This window comes from Agelaius tricolor, unplaced genomic scaffold (genome assembly GCF_023055355.1).
Source record: "Agelaius tricolor isolate 1412-34295 unplaced genomic scaffold, bAgeTri1.0.p SCAF_5, whole genome shotgun sequence".
Taxonomy (NCBI): Eukaryota; Metazoa; Chordata; class Aves; order Passeriformes; family Icteridae; genus Agelaius; species Agelaius tricolor.
In genome coordinates, this window is record NW_027269265.1 from 45,305,755 (window position 1) to 45,331,743 (window position 25,989).

At 47.5% G+C, this 25,989-nt stretch overlaps 2 protein-coding genes across 9 annotated transcripts in view; both read left to right on the forward strand.

Moving 5' to 3' along the window:
* Nucleotides 1-11,998, forward strand: part of CRACR2B (calcium release activated channel regulator 2B) — a 46,630-nt gene extending 34,632 nt beyond the window's left edge. For 3 of the 4 annotated variants that reach the window (XM_071427682.1, XM_071427683.1, XM_071427684.1), the window contains 8 exons: nt 681-760; nt 3,125-3,419; nt 3,581-3,722; nt 3,926-4,007; nt 6,421-6,535; nt 8,002-8,109; nt 8,808-8,884; nt 9,889-11,998. In XM_071427682.1, the coding sequence (XP_071283783.1) occupies nt 681-760; nt 3,125-3,419; nt 3,581-3,722; nt 3,926-4,007; nt 6,421-6,535; nt 8,002-8,109; nt 8,808-8,884; nt 9,889-9,973 (984 nt within the window). In that variant the 3' untranslated portion in view covers nt 9,974-11,998. Of the gene's footprint in view, nt 1-680; nt 761-3,124; nt 3,420-3,580; nt 3,723-3,925; nt 4,008-6,420; nt 6,536-8,001; nt 8,110-8,807; nt 8,885-9,888 lie in introns of those variants that run through there. The other variant, XR_011679293.1, reaches the window with a different exon arrangement.
* A 2,955-nt stretch (nt 11,999-14,953) lies between these two features.
* CD151 (CD151 molecule (Raph blood group)) overlaps nt 14,954-25,989 on the forward strand; it is a 32,123-nt gene continuing 21,087 nt past the window's right edge. For 2 of the 5 annotated variants that reach the window (XM_071427687.1, XM_071427688.1), the window contains exon 1: nt 15,167-15,361. The gene's annotated coding sequence lies outside the window, so the exon portion shown is untranslated. Of the gene's footprint in view, nt 14,973-15,166; nt 15,362-25,989 lie in introns of those variants that run through there. The other 3 variants (XM_071427686.1, XM_071427685.1, XM_071427690.1) reach the window with 3 other exon arrangements.

A 25,989-nucleotide genomic window follows, 5' to 3' on the forward strand; every position in this document is an offset into this window, starting at 1 on the left:
TCTCTCACTTCACATTTTGTGAGTGTGGCCAGAGCAGTGACTCTGATGGGAATGGCAATGCTGCTGTATGGGAGGAAGAGGGTTGGGAGAGAGATTGTCCTGCTTTCTCCTTCTCTGAGGAGCTGGTAAATAGTGGCTGTAGGAAGTGTTCATTCTGTGTTAAGAAGGAGGAAAGCTTGGGGAGGGATGTTGGTGTAAGGCAGAGCTGCCTCCTTCCTTTTCTGTGGTTCATGTGCAGCTCTTAGTGAGTACAGGTTGAGGAAGGGTACTAGTGTCTTCTGAGGAAAGGGCAATTGGTCTGCCCCACAAAACATCAGCATAAGAAAGAGGCAGGTGGGGAAAGAGATTCAGCTGTGAGACCAAGTGGAGAACAAGCCAGAAAATAAAAACTGTGGCTGGCTAGAGGAAAAATTCAGTTTGGGACATCACCACTTTGATGGATTTTAAAGTGAAGGAGAAAGCAGCAACAGTGATGGCTTCTTGCAGGAATTGAATTATTTGAACTGAGGAAAACAAGCCCTGTGCTCACCTCTTTCAGCCTTCCAGTGAGGCACTACCACTGCACGGTGCGGGGCTGCCAGGGCTCCAGCCTTGCCTCCTCAAAGTGCTCTACAGAGGTGGGGAGAGGTTGAACTGGGGCTGTAATCACATTCTTCATTCCTTCTCTTTTCAACTTCCAGGTACCTCAGAACAAAAATGCCCTGTTGAAGAAAGGGTCAGGGCTAGGCAGTTACCTGCTGGAGGACAAGCCTGTCAAACGGTTAGATGGGTGTCTGTGTCGTGTCCCTGCTGTCAGTCCGTGCCCACTGCAGTACCCTGTCAGTCAAGCTGTGTCCTGGGTCTGGTTCTCTCCCACCTTGGTGCTGGCTGGTTTTGGGAGTGTGGTGGGGTGCAGCTTTTCTGTGGCTTTAGCCATCTCTCGGCATCAGGTGGTGTTAGCTCAGCATGAAGCTGAGGATACTGTTCACTAACTTCCACAGGGAGGTGGCTCTGCTGCTGCTTATGCCTGCAGCAATGGAGGAAATCTAAATATCACCAGAAGGTCTGGGACTGTTAATGGGATGGGAGTCACAAAGGCTGCCTCTTTCTGAGTCAGACAGCTCTGTTGAAATGACTGGATCAACTCCCAAGTGTGCCAGTTTGTCCTCAGGCACAAATCCACTGGTGCCTCGTGCCAGAGTCCACATCTCTGGGGCATGGGAGAGGGCAAAAATTGCACAAGGGTTGGGTTCTTTCTGGCAGCTGAAAGCCTCAAGGAGAGGGCCTGGCTCCAGGTGGCTTCATCCTGCTCATCTCCCTCTAGAACTATGCAGATGCTCACCTGGCATATCAGGCCTCCTTTCAGCCAGGGCAGGCAACCGTGTGGCCAAGCCACTTTTTTTTTTTTTTCCCCACTCTACATGCAGAATATACCATGACCTGGCTTGGAGCTGGATCTCACCTGCAACTGCTGGCCCCAAACAAGTTTTAAAGGCAGCGTGCTCCCCTGTTTCTTACCAGGTCTCTGCAGAAAGTTCCATTGCTGCCCAGTTTCTCTTGGTGGCAGCCAGAGACACAGGTCTAGGCTCAGTTTCTTACAGCTTCAACTCACCCTTAATGCTTGCAATTCTGGTAGTGGCATTTAAGGATTTAGCTCAAGGCTCCTTGGCTTATGGACTTACAGAAAACCAGGCAGACCCTGGAGAGGGCTGATTCTTGGGCCCAGGGTAGGAGGTTGCCTGGTGAGGTCTGAGGCAGAGCTCCTTCATGGTTGTGTGACTGCCACATTCTATCCATTGAATCAGATAACCAAGTTCTCCCATGTTCCTCCCCAGTTATTTCTTGCAAAGATCCTTCTAGCTACTACTGGAATAAACCTCCTGGAAAGGCTTAACAGCTGGAGAAGTTTGGCAATGAAGGTGATGGGAGAAGGGGAAAAGCAGTTCTTGGCCCCGTCTCTGTCCCGGTGCTGAGTCACACCACATTGCTTGAGAAACATGAAAAGAAATCCATTAGATCTGAGGTCACTGTTCAGTGTTTTGTGTTTGTCCCTTTGCTCCCACTAAAGAGGGTCTTGAGACCCCTCATTGTGTGATTTTGCCAGTCCTGGGAGATGGGCACCATTCCCCAGAGCCTGAGACTGTGTGTCCATTTTCAAGAGGGAAGAGTTCCAGCTGGCCTGGCTCTGGACTGACAAATGGGGCAAATGCAGTGAGGGCAACCAGGAATGTGAGCTCCCTTTCATAGAAAAAAGTGTAGGCATGGCAGCACATGGATTTTGCAACCCAGATGAAGTGTACTTGCTGGAGTGAGAAAGAAGAATTGTCTGGATTCCTGCACTAACAGAAAGAGGAAAGTTGCAGAGGGGGTTGGGATGTCCTGCCTCTGAAGAGACTGACTGTAGTATGCTCTGGTCACTCTAATTTTGTTCCAAATGCAGTCTGCTGGACAGTGAAAGCAACAGAGACATCACTGGTAGATAAATATCTTCAGCTTAATTCTAGGCCTTCTCATTCCTTGCCTAGTTCTGTAACCATAGAAAACCAGTGATGCTGCCTTGCTCCTCAGCAGTGATTCTAGTATTTTAAATTGGCTATTTTAGGTGTTCTTTTGAAGGTTGTTCCTGCAACTACTACATCAGCTCTACCCCCAGTGCATCAGCCTGCTCTTGTGTGGGCACAGTCTGTTGTCTGTTACTTCTTTTCATATGGTATTTAGTAACAAAAATACAGGGGTAATTATTGCTTCTTTTTTTTTTTTTTTTTTTTTTTTTTTTTTTTTAAGGGGCTTTCATTTTGTATCATTTTTGTTTTGCCTCATTTTTTCACTGCTGGGGGAAGCAGTAGGCAAAGAATTCTTGAAAAATCCAAAGTGGCATTTTTTATTAAAATTAATTAAATGTTTGTCAGCACATGAGAGTACAGCACAGCTCTGGTGAGCTCTGTCTCTCTTTCCCTTCCCAGGGGAGCCACTGATGCTTTGGTCACAGGGAGTGTGGGGAGTGAATATAAAGAGTTCCTTTGAGAGCTTCATGTACTCTAATTGGATTGCATTGGCTGGTTGGTTGGGAATTTGCAACCTCCTTCTTTCCCTGTGTCCTCCCCCCCTCCCACCCTATCTGTGCTGCCTGTGGACTTCAATACAGACAACTGGCCTCTGCGGACCTTCCCTTCACCCTCCCAGTGGACGTGGCAGTGGAAGAACCCAACAGAAAGAACTGTAAATACTTCCCAGGCAATGGGGTATGGATGAAGACAGGAGAAGGAGGCAGCACAAACTTTGGAGAGAACAGCAGAGATGAGGAGAGATGGCCCTTGGCAGCAGATCCTGAGTGGTTTAAGATGACTTTGAAGGGTGACTCTGACTGCAGAAAAAATGCAGATGGCCTAGATGCTGCTCCACTGCCTCCTCGAGCCCAGCCTGTTGGCACTGAAACCAGGGTGAGTGCAGTTACCTGGGATATTCCTCAAATACCTGCTAGGGTTAGTGTCTGACTCTCTTCCCATCAAACTCCAGATTTACAGTGCAGGGGTCCAATCCCTAAATCAAAGTACTGCCTGCAGCTGGGCTCTTCAACACCTCATGCTTTTTTCCATTGTAGCTCCAAGCACTGGAAGCAGCCAGCTGTTCCCCAGATCGCATGTTTAAAGTGGTGTTTGTGGGGAATTCTGGTGTTGGGAAGAGTTCCTTCATCCACCGCTTCTGCTATGACAGGTTCTTGGCTGAGCTCAATGCAACCATTGGTAAGTAATAGGGTGTCTGCTTCATCTGAGTAAGGAGGGTGGGAAAGGCAGCCTGGGAAAATGCTCTTTTGCCTGTATTGTAGCCCAGCTACAGGGTAAAGATAGTCCCTTTCCCAGTATTGAATCAATCTCACAATTTCCCTGAACTAAATGGAATTTGTCTGGCCTGTGCTACCTCATAATCATTGTCACCTTCCTGACAGGTATTGATTACCAGGTGAAGAGTCTAATGGTGGATAACACCCAGATTGCCTTACAGCTGTGGGATACAGCTGGACAAGAGAGGTAAGTGTTTTCTGCCAGGCTCAGTGGAGGAAAGGGAAAGAGTGCATGCAGCTGGTTTCTGTTCCTGGGAAAACTATCAGCCTCTGAAGGACCAGACAGGTCATGACAGCTATTCCAGTGCTGAACCTGCAGCAAAGGTCTGTTCCAGAGACTTCTAGAAGCTGTGACTGTGAAGCAGGGCCTGGGGAGATCACTCTGAGGGTTGCAGAAAAGTGGTTTTCCATGTGTCTGACTGCATGCTTGTGGCTCCAAGCAGTCTGTCCATAGATGTATGTCATGAGGTTCAAAGGGTGGAAAGGACTGTGAATCTTTTCAGATCTGATTTGGCTGTCAAAACTGGCTGAAAATGCATGACCTGTGGGGAAGGTGATTTGAACTACCCTGCTGGACTCTGTCAGTGAGGTTATTGGCCCCTTTTGCTGTCCCTTCTGCTGATAGACTTGTGGAAGTGATAATCCTTGGTAGAGGGGTTGTGCAGCATTCTGTGACAGTGAACACTTGCTCCCCATTTGAAGCCCTCTAGTTTTAAAAGCCTGGGATATCTCTAGATGTTACCAGCAGTGTTAGTGAGGACAAGAGTAGGAGAGGACACGTTTGACCCTTTATCTGCTACTAGAGATCAAGGCCCTTCACTGGCTCCATGTAAATTACATTTTATGTAGGATATAATTCGAAGCTTAAGATGAGAAGCTATTTCAAGAGGACCATGAACCTCAAGGGCCTGACAAAAATAAGCACTGGGTGTTTTGAGCTAAATATATTATGGGGGCAGGCCTTCAGGGGGCAGCCAAGGTCGTGGGAATATTCTAATCCTAAATTGTGCCAATGATGCTGTCTGTCTCAGGCAGCTAGACCATGCAGAGCTGGTGGGAATGTACTAAGTAGGAGTATCTTTTGAAAAGCAACTCTCTCTTCCAAAATTAGGCTTCATGCTGAAGAAATAATTATTTCTGAGGGGACTCCTGTGGTTATTTTGATGCTGAAACTGAGCAGTAAGGGAAGTTGCTATGACATAAAATGTGACATTTTATTGAGGCCAGATTTCAGCAGAGGCCAAATTCAAGATATTGTCTCTGCAGAAGGACCTCTACCACATGCCCCTGCAGCACTAGCAGGTCTTAGATGAGTACCCACAATAGAGAGCTTGGCTCAGTGCCTATACCAAATAGGAGACCTGGGATGAAGAAAAAGGTTTTTCTTCTTCCGTAAGAATATTACTTCTAAATAGAGGTTTTCAACTGTAAATATCTAAGGAAGAGGTGGAAGAACCCCTTGGAGCATGCAAGGAGAACTCCTTGGTGACTTCCCTGAGACTTATGCATGCTACCTTTGATGGTTCTTCTGGAGCATCTTGCCTAGCTGGCAGTTCCAGAGGTGCATCTTGATTGCCAAAGATACATTCTGAGGTTTCTCAGTTGGGTAGGTGCCAGAATATTGGAGTAAGAAAGGACAGGCTTCAGGCAATTATCTGAAGAGTACAGGAGGGTAACAGCTGCAGGTTTTCTTGGCTGGTAAGAGTAGAGTCTGTTGTCCTGTGCAGGGCTGAAATACACAGCTCTCTAGTGAGATCTCAGGACTTTTGTTACATTTATTATTTCCCAAATTACATTGTTAATTCCATCAGTTTGCAATCATTGTGGTTATATCATGGCTCTGTCACAAAGTGCTTACAGATTCCAAGGTTGGGAAGTTGGGGTTTGTTGTTTGGTTTTTGGGGTTTTTTTTGGTTTTGGGTTTTTTGGTTTTTTTTTTTTTTTGGTTTGTTGGTTTGCTTTGGTTGGAATTTAGTCACAAAATATCAGCCTGTGGTTTTAAATGGTACAGACAACAAAAAGTAGATGTCTGGCAGAATTTTTTCCAGGAATTTGTGTCTAGCTCCTGATTTTTTTTTTTTTTTGTGTAATGCCATTGGTTTATAGATTCAATAGTGGAAACAGACTGTACTGATGCTGAGTTCTTAATTGCTGTTTTGGCAGCCCTGGGGCAGGCATTACGCATGCCTAGTTTGTACTGTGGTACATCTTAGTCTGCAGATTCTTCCAGACTATAGAGAAAGATCATGTTTTCTCCATCAGTTTCCCTTTTAATAGGAAATTACTTTTTCCTGTCCCACCCAAATAGATTCTTCTGCTTATTTCTTTCTGACCTGCAAAGGTCTTCCTTCTTGCTTTCTCAGCACCATGCATTTGGCAGGATTCCTGCCTACCCACAGCTGCCTGGCCTGTCTCAAAGGGGCAGGGATCTGTCACCTGTGTGTAGACACGAGCCCTGAGGGACACATCACACACAGGTGCTGCCAGGCCCTGCAGAGAGCCCGCGCTGACAGACAGACAGACAGACAGACAGTCCCACTCGGTTACTTGCCGCGGCCCAGCCATGGTTCTGAGGGTGCCTCTGGTTTGTGTGGGCTCAGGTTTCGGAGCGTCACCAAGCAGTACTTCCGGAAGGCAGACGGGATCCTGGTGATGTACGACATCACGGCCGAGTGCTCCTTCATGGCCGTGCGCAACTGGATGAGCAGCGTCCAGGTGAGAGCGGGACCTGGCCTCCAGGGCTGCTACTGCTGCTCCCTTGCTCCAACACTCTGCCTGGAAGGGACATTTTTCAGTGCCCCAGGAAGTCCCGTTGACCTTGTGAAGCTGAATTATCAAAGCAGATGCCTGTGCTGGTCAGTTTGGAACCAGAGGCTTTGTGTGGAAGGTAACAAAGCCAGTGGTAGCCCATTAAATCAGGGAGGGCTATTTCTGTGGCTGAACATGGTGAGACCTCCCAAAACAGTAGTGTGGGTTTGTAAGCAGCCCATGTTCACTGGCTACATCTTCTAAACAGGGTCACATCCCACCTGTGCTCAGGGAGGGAGATCTTGTGGTGTCTGGCCTATGCACAGGAAAGGGAAGTGGTTCTTTTTGTTTCCTTTTTTAATTTAAAATTTGGTAACAATCTATTAATACTGTTGGGTTTCCCCCTGTCTTTTATTTCCAAACACTCACTAAAAGCATTTATCTGTGGCTTATATCTTCTTGGGGACACAAAAATACCTCTCTTTAAAATTTAAATTAGTTATGTGTAGATGATCAAGAGGTGAAGTGAAATTTTCAAGGGCGGTTTTGTTTTGATTGTGCTGAGTCTCAAAAAACCCAGATCTCAGTGGAATGAGTAAGTATAGGTTGGAGGATTTTAGCACTGTTAATTTCCACGAGCCTGTTGGGGAAACAAACAAACAACCACTTATGTCTTTGAACTCTAAATGATCAAATGTTAGGATCTTCAAAACTAACCAGCCTCTGAAAATCAGGTTCCTTTCAGGAGGAAGTTTAAACTGAGTGCACAGAAAATCAAACCACATGAAATCTGTATATTTTAATCTCTGTCTTCTTTTCCTCTCCCCATCTGTGTATTTATTTTGTTTTGAAGTTGTTCAGGTTTTGTATACCATCCAGGGCACTTGAATGTGGAAATAACTTTGAGCCCTGTTCTTACTCTGACCGTGCTCTAGTGAGCCAGTGGAATTATAGAGTTTGACCAGAGGTAAGGGGCTCCAGGAATTGCCTAGGAATAACAGTCCCTACAGAGACAGCTTACAAGGGGTGAAGGTTGCTTAATTTGTTTGGCCAGTGGATTCTCAGCAAGGGATCACTGAGTTTAGGACAGCACATCAGACACTGAACTGCCCATATGAAAAATACTGAGCTTATTTACAAGACCTGCCCGATCACAAATTCCAAAATGCCTATGGGGCAAGCTGCTTTTCTTTAGGCTTCTTGTTTTCCTGAGAGGCACTTATGTCCTGTCTCTCCTCTGTCACTGTCCCAGCTCATACCAAACATTTGGAATGTTACCCTAGTTCAAGCTTCCCTTCACAAATCCCTGGGGCTATTGAAGGAATTACCCTTTAATGGGCCTGCTCCTGCTGCCACTGAAGGTCTTGTTTGCTTGAGCTGGAAGGATCTGCTCTGAGGGGCTGGGTCTTTAGGGGTCTTTATTTCTTTTGCAGGAAGGTATAGAGGACGGAGCTGTGGTGTTTCTGCTTGGAAATAAATTGGATGCTGTGCAGAGAGAGACCCGGAAAGTGCCCAAGGTGGAGGGGGAAAGGCTGGCGAAGGTGTGACTCAGTGCTCTGCTGTTTGACTTGCTCTGCAGCCACCCTCCAGCTGTGAGCAGGACAGACTGGCTGGTAAAAGGCCCTTCTTGGAGCCCTTTTCCAGTATGGTACCTTCCCTCTACCTCCCACCCCTGTCTCTCCAATGTGGACAGGTCCCTCTGGTCCAAGGGAGGATGAGGTGGTGGCCTGTATGTGGCAGACAGTGGCCCTCGAGCAGGCTCACTCTTGGGGCTTGATTACAGTCTTTCTGAGGGGAACATGCATGGCTGATTTCCCATTTGAGGGCTCCTAATGCAACATCATCCTGCCTCTTTCCTCACTCCCTTGTCTGCCTGCCTGCTGTCACCTTGGCCCCTGGGTTGGGGGAGACAGGGTTTCAAAGGTGTTCCTGCCTTCTGGACTCGCAAAAAAAGGTAAGGGAATCAAAGTACCCTGGACAGATGTTTTCTCTTTCCAGTCAACTCCCCCAGTGCTCCCTTTTGGACACTCTAGCTTGACCTCCAATGCTGAAAAAGCATTTCCTCCTCCTGGGTGGGTGAGCAGGGTGTGCAGCAGCAGGATAGCAGCCACCCTCCTGGCTCCAATGGCTCTTGGCAGGGTTCCTGGGGATGAGGGTGGGCCAGCTCCCAAGGCTGTGGGTGAATGGTGATTGGAGAGAGCTGGCAGTCACCATGGGTGCTTGCTGTGCTCTCTGGCAGGAGTACAAGGCTGTGTTCTACGAGTGCAGTGCCATGACTGGCTACAACATTATGGAGCCCATGCTGCACATGGCCAGGTCAGTGAACATGAGCTGTTACCCTGGGACACTTGCCCAGCTGGAGGTGACCGGTGTGGGCTCCCCTGGGGAATGGGCAAGGAGAAGGGGGGGTGTGAGAGACTGACTTTCTGTCACATCCCAAAAGAGACCTGATTCCAGGTCCTTATCTTTTGTGTCTGGAGAGCACCAAGTGTAGACTGGACTTTGCACACAAAGCTTCACTTTCTAGAACTGGCTCTGCAAGATTAGGAGTTCAATTTGAATATTTCATCACAAAAACCTTGCATACTGTCCCAGATTTTAAGCTGATGTTTTCAATTTGAAGTCTTCGAGCAGCTCTAAGGGTTCTTTCTCCCCTATCTTAATAAGCACGATACAGACTGAGCTACTTCAGTGGCAATCATTTTAAAAGGAGGTAAGATACTGTTCAGCTGAAAGAAATTTGTTCTAAAATTTTTAGTTTAAAAAGGTAGTTTTTGGAAAAAAAGTATTTCGAATCTTGCAAGAAAACCATCCTTTCGTTTTCTTTTATCTCTTCCCTTGCTCCTCACCATGTGTTAAAACCACAGCAGGACTTAGCTGTTCATTAACTGGGTGGATTTACTTATCAGCTAGGTGAATCATATCTCCCATAGCACGTGCCTTCAGCATGCTTTATTACCATGGTGCTGCCCAAGATGGTCCAGACAGGTGGAGCAAACAACCCAGGATTCTGACATCAACAGGGGATCTTGGGAATAAGGCACAGGCCACTCACACTGGTGCTCAGATTACTAAACCATGGCACCCCCTCTTGTATGTGTCCAGTTTCTCTCCCTGTTCCCTAGAAATCCATGCTCATTCTTTGTCTGTGATTTATCTAGCCCAACTTCCAGAGAAGTCCAGTCTTTTGGCCTGTCAATTCTTGCAATCCTAAATGTAAATCCTAAATGGCTGGTGGAGAGCAAAGGGCAGAGGAAACTGCCTTGGCAGGAAGAGCTCAGTAACCAGGTTGTGTTCTTGATTGGTGCTGTTCTTTCCAGGTTGCTGACAACACAAGAAGACAGGCAGAGGGAGAATGCCCTGCAGCTGGAGGATATCAGCAGGAGGAAAGGGTGCTGCACATAAAGCACACCAATGTGTCAGCAAGAGACACGTGCCAATGCGGTATCGTGAAGCTGGGGGTTCCTTTCAAACAAGCTGAATTTGATGGTATCAGCTCTCTAGAGGCTTGGGGAAGGTGCAGCTTTTCCCAGTCTGTGAATTTTGAGGCATAACTCAGGCCAAAATGTGCATATTATCTGCACTGTTCTACTTCCCAAGTCTGCATGCAGCCCTGGTCTCTAGAGGCCTCTGCTTCTTTGGGGGAATTTGGCTGGTCTTAGCTAGCAGCACAGACTGGGCCCTCTGTCTGGAGAGGTTGGTTCCCTGTAAAGGGATGAAGTCTTGTTCCAGTTCTTTCTGGCAAAGAAGTGGCCTAGCAGCAGAGAGCAGAGGACACAGTGGGTCTGTATTAAATAGAATTTCCATGTAAGAGAGAAAGATATTATTTTAAGTTTGGGCTAGCTCTAAGACGTGATCCATCTGTCTCAGAGGGAAGCATCTCCTCTTGGCTCTGCAGCGGCAGTGCTCAGCTGAGAGCCCGCTGTGGTGAGTGAGAACACTTCCACCACTTCCTGCAAGATCTGGAGTGGGCCCTGGATTTACTGCAGCATTTGACTGGACTTGTCAATATGGTAGTTAACAGATTCCATATGTGATCTGATAGGATGAGTCATCCCAATGGCTTTCATTGCTTTGTCACCCTTATGGACCTTTTCACTGTCCTGTCCTATGTTTACAGAACACAGAGCTGCTGCCCTGGGATCCGCAGGCGCCGGCGTGTGCTGCTGATTCATAGCCCATTGCAGGAGCTGTCTGTACAAACCAGGGGAGCCATATATAGCCTGTTTTAAGGCTGAATGCTGCTGTTTCCTCCCATTCTCTCATCCTTTCCTGAAGAATCTCCAGCAATTTGGAACTGCCTTACCCGCAGTCCTGAAAGATCCCACCAGAGTGCATTCAAATGTGCCTGGATGGAAGCACAAGGCAGCTGCCTGTGTGAAATGTACCTTTTCTCTTGCAGGGACCTCGAGCAACAGCCTCACTTCCCTGGTGAAGGGCCTGAGAAAGAGCCAGACTGAATCTGTTCCCATTGGGAAGAGGCCTTTTTGTCACTAAGGGGCGGGGCAAAGCAGGGCAGAGGTAGAAACTGTCCCCAGAAGTGCTCCTGTCGCCAAAGCTGCTGTGGTGCCTGGCCATGGAGCTTCTGGGGTGTGATGCTTTCTGGTTTGCAGCTCAGCAGCTCTCAAAGCCTTGGGATTAAGTGAGGTTTTTTTTTAGTGCCCTTTCCCCTTTTGTCTTCAAGGCTGTTTCTGTATGTGACTCTGACATTTTAGGCACAAGATGTGATACTGCAGCTGTGACGCAGCCCCCAAACCTTGTGGCATAGGGAGGGCCTGTACTTGTCCATGGTCTTTCCTCTCTTGGGATGAGGCAGTTACTCTCAATGTCTGTTTATTGCACAAATTTTGCTGGGAATATCCCAGGCAGGAAAAGTGCTCTGAGTCACCTACAGACATCAGCATTACAAAGAATTTCCATGGCACCTCCTAGTGCCCTTCTGATAGGAAACAGGAATTTTTTCTCTGGAAGAGCAGGATTTCTGAGTAAAAGGAAGAGCTAAAAGTAGTGAGATCCTGCTCAGTCCTTACTGTTGGCTGGCTGTGGCTCACACTGTTTAACTGCACTAACGCCTTGCAGAGGCTGGGAATCAGAAAGCTACAAGAGGCCCTGAAGGAACCAGGGTAGCTGGTGTGGAGCGTGGAGTAAGACCTACAGTGCTGCTAGGGGGACTGTTTGTGTTTGCAAGAAGCAATTTTTGGGAAGGGGAATCCACACTAAGGTGTTCTGAACCTGTGCCTCCCACGCTATGTACACAGCACACCCCAGACAAAGGTGTGAAACACAAATATGGGCCAGTTCTGTGTATTACCTTTATCAGTGCTGTCATACTGCAATGGCAAGAACCAGCAGGTTCTTTCAATGTACAACCTTAAGTATGCTTTCTTAGTGTGCAAACAGTACAGGCAATAAAGAAATGCTGTCTTACAAGTGGTTGTGTTGAGAGATTTTTTATGGGTGCTGCAGGAGATCAGCCTCCCATCTTCAATCACTGATCCTAGTGTGACCTTCCCCTCTCACTGCTCAGGAAGTGGCCTGTCCCCCATAGTGGTACAGAGGGGGTCTTACAAGCAGGGAGAGAGTTAATCAGGAACCCATGTCTTGGGGGCAGCTCAGGAGAAATTAGTCTCCAGTCTTTTTTTACCTCCTTTAAGCAGCCAGAGCCTGTCCAGCTGATTAGGGAAAGCAGAGCACGGAGGAGAAAAAGGAAAGATACTTCCCCAGTGTCTGGGGGTATAGTGCTTTCAGACAGGGATGGGTTCTCACCTTGTTACCTGTATCCATAGAACTGAACCTTTATTTTATTAATGTCCCATGCATCCTTTTCACCAGAGTTAAGAATTTGGTTGCTTTCAATCCTTGTGCCCTGGCATGGCTCCAGCTGGATGTCCATGCATTACAGAACTAATCACTCTGCAGTTTTGACCAAACAAATTATTACTCATTTCCCCTGCTATAAACTGATAGCACAAGTAGTTCCTTGTAACATATATTTTTTGAAAGCAGGAAAGGGTGGATTTTTGTTTCAAGGATGACAAAGTGGCACAGAATTTGAGTAGGCTGAGCTTGGACAACAGTAAGCAGCAGGGTTGGGGTTTATTACTGGAAAGTCTTTTGTTGTCTCTCAGCACAATCATTAAGTGTCCTCTTGGAAGACCCAGGGGTATCTTGCTAGTTTTTAAACCTGTCTGTTATCAGATCTAAATGAGACCAAAATTTCCAAAAAGTTCTCCATTTTACTACATCCCCTTTTTTATCAGAATATCTCCTGCCTCTAAATGGAAGCTCTGGGAGCAGCCACCCTTTGTAAGTGACTGCTGGAAACTGTAGCATAAATGCAAATAATGAGATATCCTGAGGGGGCATGAGATGAGGGAGGATGCAAAATAAGACTGCCTGGGGGCTTATACATTCACCATATTGGCTCCAGCCTCTTAGTGAACAAGTGACTTTTTACGCATAATCTGTAAGGTATTTTGGAATCATATCACAAGAAAGTACTCTTCTTACAGCCTTATCCTGGCACATGCAACAGTGCACCTGTGTACACAATCAGGTGTAGGGGCAAAAGCAAAAATGCCAGCTGCTCTGATAAGTAGCCATGGCCCCACAAATCCCTGCAGGCCGGCAAAGGGACCTCACTGTGCTTTGCTTTCGCTTGTCTGTTTCATGTCAATATGCTAAGGGTAAGCATAAGAGGATTAGGCTGACAGCATCTCTTTGAAAAGCCAAAACAGGGCTGAAAAGAGAGCATTAAGCCCCAGTGTTAAATTTGAAGCTTTTCCACAGGACAAATGCAGAAATTGCAAATGTTTGAGATGTTGTTTTCTAGCACCTTCTTTATTCCAGGTCCAAGGGACCTTTTCCATTTACATACAATTAATGAGTTCCTGTTATAAGGATCATGCAGTCACCCACACATTATTATTTTCACCTATCACCTTCTTCTGTTTGTGTAATTTAATGATCTTTTTACTTGTTGATTGCTTAGACTATAAACCTATATTTGTTACATTTATAAGTAGATGGGACTCAGTTTCTTCATGCAGAAAAGTCAGTTCTTTATTCACAAAGCTTATATCTGTAGGAAATACCAGAAGGCACTTAGACCTAATTGGCTAACAATACACTGACAGTTTATTGGCTGGTAAATAACAAGGCTGTGCATCTGTCAAATCTCTCTATATTTGATTAGTTTACATATTTTGTTCACTGATTCCTATGGGACAGATTTCTTGTTTATTACAGATGCAACTTATTTTCCTCTCTAAGAATAAGTTGTTATGCAAATTCTCAAGATTTCTTCACCTGGGAACTTAGCTAGCTGTACTCAGAAGAAGTAACAGGCCAGCTGGTAAATCAGCAGAGCAAGGCCTGATTTCATAATGCCTTTTTTTCATAATATCTTTACCTGTATGTAACATATATTATATTGACCAAGTACTTCATCTCCAATTATAAATGTATCTCACAGCCCGTTATGCACCTTCAAATGCTCTGTTTGGCAATCTCCCGTTCAGTGCCAATAGACCCAGGCAAGGCCCTGCAGTTCAGAGTTTTGTTAGGAGGTGCTCATTACTTCTCTGGCTATTGATGAGTCACACGGAAATTTTGGTTGGCATGGCTACAACAACCCAGCTCCAGCCTCTCCAGCCTGCAGGGCATGTTTATATACATATATATATATATATATGATGCTGCAAACATTGAAAATACTAGTCCACAGGAGACCTGACCAGGTAAAATTAGTCTTTTCAAGGTAAACAAGTATCTGCAGTAAAAAAACCCAAAACTATTACTCCAGCAATAAACTGAGGATGCGGAGGTGGGGGTCCTGTGGTGTATCTCACTGTACCTGCAGCTCTCCCAAGCACAAAGAAGTACTTGTGCCTGGCCATGCTCATCTGCTGACCCAAACCTGCTGGGTGGGGAGGTTATGTGGGCATGAAATCCCTGGACATTGCAAGAAGGCAGTGGCCCAGTGTGGTGGCTACGCAGGGCTCCACCAAGGAGGGGCAGAACCCGGGCAGGGGCAGGTGTCTCTTGTGGCTTCCAGGTTCTGCTACATATTCCCTGAAACAAATCTGTCAGTGTGCAAGCAAGCTGATCCCCCAAGGCTTTGTTTGATCACTTGGTTCTCCGGCAGCTCTGAGCTGAAGTGAGCTTCCTCCTTGGGAAGCATGAAGTGATTTCTGAGGTGGGCACATGCAAAAGTTTAGGCAATCACCCAGGAGGTTGTAAACTGGCCTCTCCATTCCCTGCCAGCTCTCCTCTCTTCTTCCCACTCCCGAAAAGCCATGCGAGGCCACTCAGCCGTGGAGAGGGTGCGGGTGTTTTCGCGGGAGCATCCCTCGCACAGGGCTGCTGCTTAGCACTGAAGTATGCGGGCTGTGGCTCAAGTGAGGTAATGGGAGGATGAGGCAATGTGCCAGTCAGGGCTTGATCCTGATTTACAGGGTGTTTCATGGAGAACACTTTTAACGAGCAGGTCTGACACCTTAAAAAAAACCCAAACCCATCTGGAGTTCGCTGTAACGTGTTGCCTGCGGCAATGGAAACGGCAACGTGAGCCGCAGCAGCCGAGAGCCGCGCTTGCGGACGGCCCCAGCCGGAGGGCCGGGCCGAGCGGGCCGAGCGCGGCCGGCCGGCGGGGGGGCGGCCCGGGCTGGGGTGGGCCGGGCCGGCCGCGCCCCCCTCCCGCCCTCCTGAGGGTTTCTCCCGTCCCTCCCCGCCTGCTCCCTCCGCGCAGCGCGGCAGGTCGGGGCGTGTGGCGGCGCGGAACGGCGGCCCAGGGTGAGGCGGAGCGCCCGAAATGGCGGCACCGGTGGGACGGGGAGGCGGGGGGCGCGGCGGCCCGGGGGAGCGGGGCCGGGGAAGGGGCTGGGGCGGCAGCACGGGAGAGCCGGGCACGGCGCGGCCCCCGGGCCCCGTGTGCGGCAGCGCGGCCCGGCGCTCCGTCCGTCCGTCCGTCCGTCCCTGCCGGCACCCCGCGCCCGTGGGGACCTGGCCGCGGCCACCCGACCCCGGCTCTACCGCAGCACCGCTATGCTTCCCCTCCAGCGCCCTGTGGCATTGCAGGGGCTTGGCCCTTGGATGCTTTGTTGGTTTGGGGTTTTTTTCCTTAGAAAAGTGTTTTAACCTGTTGCGGGTGATGTCATAAACTTTGCACAGCCCGCGGAATTAGTAAAGGTGTTCTGAATGTTGCCATAAGTCTTGTAAAACGATTATTACCCTCCTCCGCCTTTTGTTCAGTTAAATTTCCCTGTTGTACAAATAAAGAGTTGGCCTTTATGCTGGGCTTGCAGGACCCTTGTAGGCGGAGGAGGGGGAGAACGAGCGCTTGTTTACCGCACAGTCCCGGCGATTTTCTGTTCCCTTCTTTTTCTGGAAGCTACATCAGATGGGGAGCTGATGGCAATGGGTTATTTCTGCACCGTGGTGTTGCTTGCCATAAGAAATCTTTACTAATAGCTTCTTCTTCCTGTCCTCTCATGAAGAACATAAAGTGCGGCAATTTTTTTATTTTTAAAGTCTGACTTTTCCTGAGGGCTTTTGTAATCGACTTGTTGCAGTATCCTGTTGAGTTTTAGCCGTGACATGTCATTATTTCTCTATAACGTCCCTTAAATTCTGCCCTGTGTCACTTCCTCTGTCCTCCTACAGTGCTTCCTTGGCTTCCTCTGAGTGGTGCCCTCTAGAAGAAGGGTTGATTGAAATAGCATCAGCCAACAGTTTTGAAAGATGTCTCCTGTGAGAAAAGATGTCTCCTTTGAGACATGCATGTCCAATGCCAAGGTTCTTAGGGAAGCTTTGGGTGTGATGGATGGTGTTACCAGCTGGTATTGTGGAGGCTGAAGAGTCGAAGAGTCCCTTAGCGTGCCACCAGTAAGACAAAGATCTGTCCCAGTCCTCCTGCCAAAGGACTGTCTGTGGTGGAGGGAGCAGAGTGAGCTGTTGCTGAACTCATGGTAACTAGAAAAGTCAGTGCAGAAGTTTCAGTGGATTGATATTCTCTGAAGCATTTTGTGTGCCTAGGACAGGCAGTTCCCAGTCTGTGGATTGTTGGAAGCTGGGGTAGCATCACTTATTCTTTATGCATCTGGTGACAGGTCCCTGTCAAAGGCACAGGGCTGGCTTGCACAGGTGGGCTCTGGTTTGCTGCAGCTGCTCTGGTGCCAGCACTTCTGTGTCAGATGCCCTTGCTGGCAGCTGGAGCTGCGAGCTGGAGGAGGTGGCAGCTTTGAGCTCCTCCATCTAATTCACTCAGATCATATCCTTGCCATGTAGTTTGCTGATGAGGTCTTTGAGTTCCCAGCCTGTATTTACTTCTGGTCATATGCTGTATTTCTGCAAAAAGCGTGTTTCATTCCAAACTGTTGCTTGTGTTTATTGTCCTGTGGCTTCTGCAGTGGAGGAGAATTGGAGACTCCTCCAATTGCCTGCTAGAAGTCCTGGCACTCCCTGCTGTATGCTGGCTTCAGGGATCAATGACAAGATGCCTTTTCTGAGTGCTTGAAATAATGTCCAATGTGTGACATTTCATTTTGCTCTGGAGTCTGAGGTGGTTAATCCCTCTTGTGGTACATTTTGTGAGAGTTTAACCAGTTTTATTTCTCCTAACTCAAAGCAGGTGTGTTAAAGGGGTTTTATTTGCTACTTGCAGTGCTGCGTCCGAAAGTTTCTCTCTTTGGGTGTGATACATTCTTCAATAAGGGGGTGGAAGAAAGCTGCTGGTATTCCCTGTCAAGCAAAAATGCTTGGTGGGAGTGGCTGTGAAGGGCTCTCTTCCCTTAGGAACTTTCCAGCAGGCCTATCATTCCCAGCAGATAAAACTTGTATCCTGACTTGAACTGTTTCCATCACACATGCACAGAAGGCAACAACTTCCTTGCTCCTGAGACAGCCCTGAGGGGGTTGATTAGAGAGCAGGTTATCCCACAGGCAAATTCACTTGTTCCCTCTGCATAGTTTGGCTTCTTAGCTCAGGAATGCATTGAACTGTTGGTTATGGATGGAAGGAAAATGTGTGTTTACATGTGTTTGTTTGTGTAACATCTTTTATCACCATGTGTGATAGTCTGCTTGTGGCAGACTATCCTGTCTGGCATTTCCAGGTAATTTGATAATTTATAAAGCAATCATACTGTCCCTCTGTTCTTCTTGTGCCTTCTAAGGCAGAAGCTTAGAAAGAAAAAGATTGACAGCCTCTGAAAAACAAAAAGGGTAGCTGTGCTTTTTCATGTCCCAGGTTACCATTACTTTCCCCAGTGGCCTCATCAGCCTTGTTTCTTAAGCCTCCTGAGAGGATGTTCTGCCCCTCAACTCGACTTTCTGCTCTTGAGCTCAACACTGGGTTATCTCCAGCTCTCCCTGGGCGTGTGCACTGACAGCTGAGGTCATGGAAAGCCTGAGGGAGGGATGCTCCTAGAAGTGACAGCTCATCTCAGCTTCTCTGGCTTTGAGGAACAGAACATCTCAGCTTCTCTGGCTTTGAGGAACAGTCTCCCTGGTTGTTTAAAAACCTTCAAGATCCTTAGAGTGCAGACCAGGTCTCCTTCTGTCTCATGTGCTCATCCTGCGTTTCAGACACTGAATGTGGCTTTTCTTTGCCCCTGCAGAGCTGAAATGAAATAAAGAGTGTCACTGTAAAACCATCCCATTTTCCCATCCTTTTTTATACGTGCATTTTGATAGAACTTTTCCCCAGGATGGTGACCATTTTCCCAGTCTCTGAGAAATGTGCTTTTCCCTGCTACCCTGTGTCTGAAGCCAAGTTGTGGAGGGAGAAATGAGGAATGGCAGGTGTGTGGAGTGGAGATGAGGTGTTTTGTCAGATCTGTGGAGAGTGCATCATTCCATCCCTCCCCACAGCACAGAAGCTGTTGGCTGCCAGGCCCTCTTGGCAGGGATCTGCCCTATAGTAGCAGCACTGCTGATGGGCATCTCTCTTCAGTGCTCCTTTCTGTCCTGCCTGCCAGGCTCCTCTGGTTGTGATCTCACAGCCTGGGATCCTGGGGAGTGGATTCAGGGAGTCCTACTGAGTCCTGTGTCCTGGCGGCTGGCAGTAATAAAACTCTTGGCAAAATGAGCAGGGGGGTGATGACTGTTTTCCACTCATGGAATTTCATGTTTGAGTAAGAGATATGTTTTGGGGTCTGGGCATTTGGGTGTGACCAGCTTGGTCCATGTTTCTAGCCTGCGTTTCTTGTGCTGGTCGGGCAGTTGTGACTCCAGTCCAAGCTGGAAAACTGCTGTGCAGCTCTGTATGGCCAGAGTGCAATAAGCTCAACATGGGACTGAAAGTGTGTCCAGATCCTTAGAAGGATGCAAGCATGAACTGTGCCATGACATGCCAGCTGGGCTTTTCATGGAGTTACATATATATATATATATATCTCTGTGTGTGTGTATTTCATGCATGCTTTTGATGCCAGTAGTGGTGGACATTATTGAAGGCAGGATACTGGTTTAGTGGGATGAGGAAGAACAGCAAGAATTCTGTTCTGCAGCAGTTGAGGGAGGGTCCTTGGCAGCTGTTTAAATTCATTTAGGTGCTGATCTACAGGCACTGTCTGCAGGGTGCAGCCAAGCAAATACACACGGTGCAGCTCTGATGGATGTTGCATTGCCTGCATCCCTGTAGGCTGCCATGGAGCTGCCTTTCCTTCCTGCTGAGGTGAGTGCATCCCAGAGAGGAAGTGTGGAGGATGTGGGGTGTGGCATGGCCTCTTAAGAGAGGTGGAAATGAGATGTGTGGGAGGTGCAAGAGAGGATGTTGCTCAGACCCACAGGTTGTTCCTGGTGGTGGTAATGAGGCTTCATAAAGAAAAGCTGAGGCAGAAGTCGGTGACATAAAATGTTTGGCATTGGCCATTGTTTCTTATCTGTGGTGGGTGCCAGATCTGGATACAAAAGGAGCAAAGTTCACTTGTTCAACCCAGGTTTTCTTTACTTTTATAAGAAAGAAAGTAGCACGGGGAGCTGAGGCAGTGGGAAGAGTTGTAAGGGTGAGTGCCTGTGCTTTGGTGGAACCTGTCCTTGTAGCTGAGATGTGGAAGATGGACGCTCTTAAGGCACGGTGGAGTTGGGCTGAAATTTGCAGCACGTTTCCCAGATGTCTCTGCACTGTAGAAGCAGGGTAGGTTTAAAGGAAGAAACACCCTTTGGAGATACTGTGGGAGAAAGATCTGCTGTGCTGTACAGATGGACAAGGTGAAAACATGTCTGATAGCTCACCCTAGAACACTTCTGCTCCTATAGGGAAGAAGTGGACAGGAGAAAGATCAAGCAGATGATTACTATTTTGCACTATTGGCATTGCATGGTGGAATAACAGGTGTGTTTTAGAGTCTGGGCTGCATTTGGATCTTGCTGATCTTGCTGGACTGTCCAGTCCCAGCCAGAAGAGTGCTGTACAGCTCGGAAGGTGCATCTCAGACAGCAGTGCAATCAGCTCAACACAGACTGAAAGTAGTCCTTGGCAGCTCTTTCAGTGCAAGCATATGATTTACCAGCATAGCTGGAGGATGAACAATGGATTAATTGGCTCATTCACTAATGAAATTCAGTTAAAACTGGGACCAAGAGTGGTTTGGGGTAGGAATTACTGTGGGAGGTAGGAATTAGTGTGGGAGAGGTTTCTGTTTTGTCTGGAGTGAGTGGCTGACCTGTTATCTGCTAGAGGAGCAGCCACAATGCCTCTGTGGTTTTTAGGGAGTACTCTGACCCTCACTGTCCATCACGGTGCAACAATAAAGAAAATAAGGAGGAAGGATGGTTTTGGTGAAATTTATCTCCTGTCAGAGCCAACTGGCAGATGGCAGCCATGATGACATTTCTGACATGCCAGGCAGTGAGCAGGACTTTTGTAGTGTCTGACAAGGCAGGCGTGAGTCATGGCTTGTGAATGTCAGTATTTCTTCTTAGCTTTGGTGGAATCCAGAAGGGAGGAATTCATATCCCACATCTCACCCCCACACTGCCCTGGGAGCAGAGATGGTTGGCTGCTTTTCTCCATGGTCAGCGCTGCATGCAGAGCTCCCAGGGAGGTGGTGGGGCACTGTGTGTGCCATCACAGGGGTGTACAGTGAGGGCAGAAGCCAGGCACATGGACACGTGGGAGCAGGAAAGAATCTCCTGGTTCTGTGTCGGGTGCTGCATGCAAGGAATGTGTTGATGGGAAATTGTTGGGCTTTGTGCTTGTTGTTTTGGCTGTTGAAGCATAGAAAGGGTGAGTCCAGTCCTGTGTGGAAGTACCACTTGCTGAGGAGTTGGTTGCAGGTTCCCCCTTGTATGTGGAATTAGCCCTTTTCCATCTTTGCTGGGAGACTTGGCTAAAGGTGAGAGGTCTGCTGGAGGTGAGGAGACATCTGGTGTGGTCTCCATTGTGCCTTGTCCACCTGGAGGGTTTTTTAAAAGACATATTTCTTGTTATTGGGAGGACCTCCTCCTATATTTGGGGAGGAAGAACTGTCAGGCTGGTTCCTGCACCTTTGAGTCCCAGTTGTCAGGGTTTTTTTCCTTCTCCTGAGCAGGGAAAGAGTGCATGTGTCCGGCTGAGCTCATGTTTGAGGAATGAGGCTGTGCTCAGCCTCAGAAACGGGCTCTGGAGAGACAAACAAAAGCCTGTTCTGTCCATTGTGCACCCCACAGGGCTCACCTCTGGTGTATGCAGTGTGTCTGAGACAGGATGAAAAAAGGGAACTTCAACCACTGTGCCTAGACCGGGACAAGATGGTCATTGCTGACTTCACTGGGCTGTTTGCCCTCAGGCACTCTGGAACGGTGCATCCTTCTCACAGGTGTGCTGCTAGAAGCTTGGGAGGAGGGAAAAGCAGACAGTTGCAGAGGAAAACCTCTGCTTTCACTGGCATCATGAGCTTTACTTTGGCTGCAACTGTCTCCATGTGGAAGAGAACCCCCTTGTAGGAAAAAGGGGTTTATTGTTTGCTACTTCATAGAGAATTTTAACAATCTTTTAAGAAAAAAAGAAGGAAGGGGGAAGCCAACTTAGATGAGAGCAGTGAGAGTAGCCAAAATAAATTATTGTAGTTACATCAATGTGATTCTTATCAATAGCACATTTACAGGAGGATAAGTGGGAAGCTGATTTCCCTCTGTATGAGGGCACAACTGCTGTGGATCATCAGTATTCTCATAATTTTTGACACTGATAACCATGTGTGGCCAGCTCTGGTCCCCTCTCCCTGCGTGGCCAGCTCTGGTCCCCTCTCCCTGCATTATCCTGCCCTGGACAGTCAGAGCTAGAACACTCTTTTGACTGAGGTGAGTAATAGGAGGAAAATTTTCTGTGCTAGAATTGACCTGGTTATTTCCAGCATGGATTTTAGGGTTTTTCTAAATTCTTCAAAAGCAAGAGATAAGTTTTGTTTTCTGGGTTCCTCTATCCTTGTCTATGCTAGAGGAACCTCATTTTCACAGTGGGCATTTAGTATTGAAGATAGTGACTTGGTTTCTTCAGAAACTTTTGAGTGTGTTGTTCTTAGATTTTCTCTTGGGTATGTTTTGCTTTTAATACTTAAAGACTTACTGAGAGTCTTCACCTACAAGTGAGCTTGCTTTTCCCCTCCTGCTCACTAATGGCATTGGGTGAATTGAAAGATGGATAATGAGTCTGCCCAGCAACGGAGAGCAAAGTGCTCTGCTGCTTTCTGCTGAGCTCAAAGAAGCCTGGATGCTGGGGATGTGCCAGTTAGGTTTTTAGAGTCTCCTGAGGGAACAAAGTATGGTTTCTCCCATCTCCTGAGGTATTCTTGAGTCTTCTTGGTATTTGAGGGTTATTCCAGGGTAGAATGTGCTGCAGTAAAATATAGAGTGGACTGCTTCTAGACTTTAAATGTTAAGCTTTAAAATAACAGGAGATCAGATGAGATGATAGTGGTTCCTCCTGACTTGAAAATTGACCTCTAAGGTGGATGGGGTGGTTGCAGGGAGGATTAAGTTTCAAAGTAATTTTAGGCTTTCCTTTGTTGAAGCTTCTTCATAGAGTCCTAAGTTAACAGGAGGGTGGTTTGGTGGAGAAATCCCCTTCAGCATTTTCCTGCTTCCTTTGAAGTCCAGCTGTTTTGTGCTGGCATCTGTTAGAACCCTTTCCCCCTTTCTTTTCCTTGCCAGCTCTAAATGAAGTGGATGATTACACTGTCATGGTTTAACCCCAGCCAGCAATTATGTACCCTGCAACCACTCCTCCCTCATGCCCCTGCCCTGATGGGATGGGGTGAAGAATTAGTAAAATAATATAATTAAAAGTTATGGATTGTGATAAGAACAATTTATCAACTGAACCAATGTCAAATATAGTAGTAATAATTTTAATAATAACAATAGTAGTAATGAAGAGGAGAGCGAGAGAGGAATGAATCCCAAGAAACAGAAATGACGCACACACAGCTCTGTGGCCCATCCCACAGCAGTGACCAGCAGCTCACGGCCAGCTCCCCCCAGTTTATATCCTGAGTCTGACATTCTATGGCATGGAACATCCCTTTGGCCACTTTGGATCTGCTGTCCTGGCCATGGTGTTTTCCTTCCTGTGCACCTCCTTAATGGAAGAGCATGGGAAAGGGACAAGTCCTTGATCTAGAGTAAGCACTGCTTAGCAACAACCAAAACATGTTATCAACATTGTTATCCTACTAAATCCAAACCACAGCACCGCACCGGCTACTAAGGGGAGCACCGACTGTATCCCAGCCAAAACCAGGACATACACTGAGACAGACTGGCCAAAGTTGCTGTGCTGATCATGGCTGTGTACCCTTCATGGAGAGCTGCCCTTTGCCTGTGCCTTGGCTCGAAGCTGCAGAGAGGAGCAGAGCAAGCCCAGCTCCCGGTGGTGCCACCGGCACAGCCGGGTGTTTCAGGGAAGCCGTGGTTGCCATGGGGCTGGGGGGTTTCTTCGGAGCTTAGTGGTGCGTGCTGTGGAACCAGGGAGTTCTTTGGAGCCTGTGTCCTGCTGCCAGCCTTGGGGAAGGGCCAGCCAGGAATTGCCTGGAGGCAGCCCTTGCCTCCCGGTTGTTTATCCACATGCTGGTGCCTCCCGGTCAAGTTTGCAGGCTGCTCCAAAAACAGCTGCGTAAATGGTTTTGGTGGAGTCATTAAAACGTGCTGCACAAGGGCAGGGCAGAAGGGGGAGGAATGTTTTATTTTTGGCTGGGAGTTGTTTAATTTTACTGGAAGAACGATCCTTTTCAAGGCAGCCTTATGTAGCGTTGATTGAGCATTGTTTCCAGCACTGCTCCTATAGCAACAGGAGAGAGAGAGCTCCTATGAACTTCGACTTACAGCTCTGGGAAATTAAATGTCATTTAATTGCCCTTGACTGCTGCTTGATATTTGATCTGACTCTAATAAAGTGATTTTAGCTGTGGAGAGGAATATAACTCCTCAAATCGTTCAGTGACCACTTCAGAACACCTCCAGAGACAATGTTACTGGGGATATATATAAGGACTGATGGTCAGAAGAGATTTCTTGTCCATTCGTGGTGCTGCTGTTAGAAAAGTGTGTATTTCCAGATGTGAGTGCTCCCACATGAGGATATCCTGTGTAGAAAATGATGTTCCCTTTTCTGTCTGTGTGCCAGGGCGCTGCAAAGTGCATCACCCCATTCCTGGTACAGCAGGTACCTGCTCCACTGCTGGCATGCTCAGGTTTGCTCTGGCATGGCTGGCACCGGTCCTGAGCTAATCAGCAACAGGTCTGAAGCAGTAAGAATGTTAACCTTGGTTTCCACTGCCAAATCCCTTGTCAACTGCTTTTAAAATGTGATTTTAGTGGAGTTCACTCTGAGGCAGGCTGCCTGGGAAAGATGTGTGGGATGACTCCAGAGACTTGCTTTCCTTCTTTGCACCACAGAAAGTGAGAACAGGAACAACTCGCTCAAAACAAAACAAGTTTTGTACAAAAGCTAGAGCTAGTGTGGATTTTTGTGCACCTCTTGCTTTGTGCTGTTTGCAGTCAGGTGTCTTGGGCACAGGCAAGGCAGTGAGTGCTAACAAATAACTTGAAAACTTTATGGTTTATAGCTTCGTGTTCTGCATTGGTCTTCCTGAAGACAGGACAGCTTGGCTGCTGGAGGATGGATGTTGAGGAGGGGAAATTCACCCCTTCTCTCTGCTGGGAGAGGCACTTAATCTCTCTGTGCTCCTGTTATAACCTGCTCTCTTTTTTCTTTATTGGGGTTCTTTGAGGAGGCAGAGGATCTTTCAGGCAGTGAGATTAGAGAACACTGTGATTGAGAGGCTAGAGATGTACCTTGTAGGGCACACAAATTGCCTGCTCTCTTTTCCAAATACTGCTGCATAAGTTTTTAAGAGTGGGATTTTAAGCCCTATGATTTGTTTGTGAGTTTGGCGCAGTGAAGATGACAATCTGCCATGGGATATGCACCTGACACTGTGGGGAGGTAGGAAATCTACTGGCTTTTAGGTGGGCACCTTTTCAATGTACAGATTTATAGGGAACAAAACTGCACTGAGACTGCAGCCAAATTTTGAATGACTGTGTAGTAGCTACAATGCAGCACGTGCTCTGTGGTTAGTCTTTGCCCTCAGCTCAAACCACTGTGTAAAAACCCAGCTTTTTGCAGAGAGTGAAAAAATGGTTATCACTGCTACATTATTTGGAGAGTGCTTTGAATAGGCTTTGTGGATGCTGGGAGGATTTCCATCTTCCCAGGACTTTTAGTGCTTGTTGACTTGGTTCTAGTACTGGCATGGCTACAGGGCAGGGAGGTTTTGTGAGCACTCTGTGAAAACACTGAGAACCCAGTGGCTTTGCTTCTGAGCGCTGGGCTCAAAATGAATGGGATGAATAGGAAGATAATGAATAGGAAGGGATCAGGCAGAAAGCTGATTCGGCACAAAATGTTTTGTTTAGAAATGTGGTTTAATGCTACTGGTAAATTCTCCAGTGCAGACAAAGCCCTGCTTAAAAATAAAAAAAAAAGGAAAAGAAAACCTGAAATAAAAAGAACCGCACAATGCCCATGAGCAGGTTGGGAAAACAGAGTTTAAAATACCAATAGTGGGCTGCAGTGAAGAGTTTGCCTTGTCTGTTGGCTGACCCTGACCTATCTGAACTATTGCTCCTTGTTGTGTCAAACCCTCATTGCTATGAGCTCTCTGCAAACACAGCCAGGCACTGATTTCTGCAGCTTCCAGTGGGAGAAAAGAGAAGGTTATTGTTCCTCTCCTCAGCTCAATGATGGGTGAAGTGGTTCCTGTGTATAAATAGTGTGAAGTGCTTTGGGATCCTTCAGGATAAAGGAGGCCTTGAGGGATACAAGAGGAGGTTGTTTGACGCAGAAGGAGTTTCCCTTGCTCACACAGTGGGTGCTGGTCTCTGCCTGCCTTCCAGCTCCTGATGGGGACTAGGTCCTTGGAGGGGGTGCTTGTTTC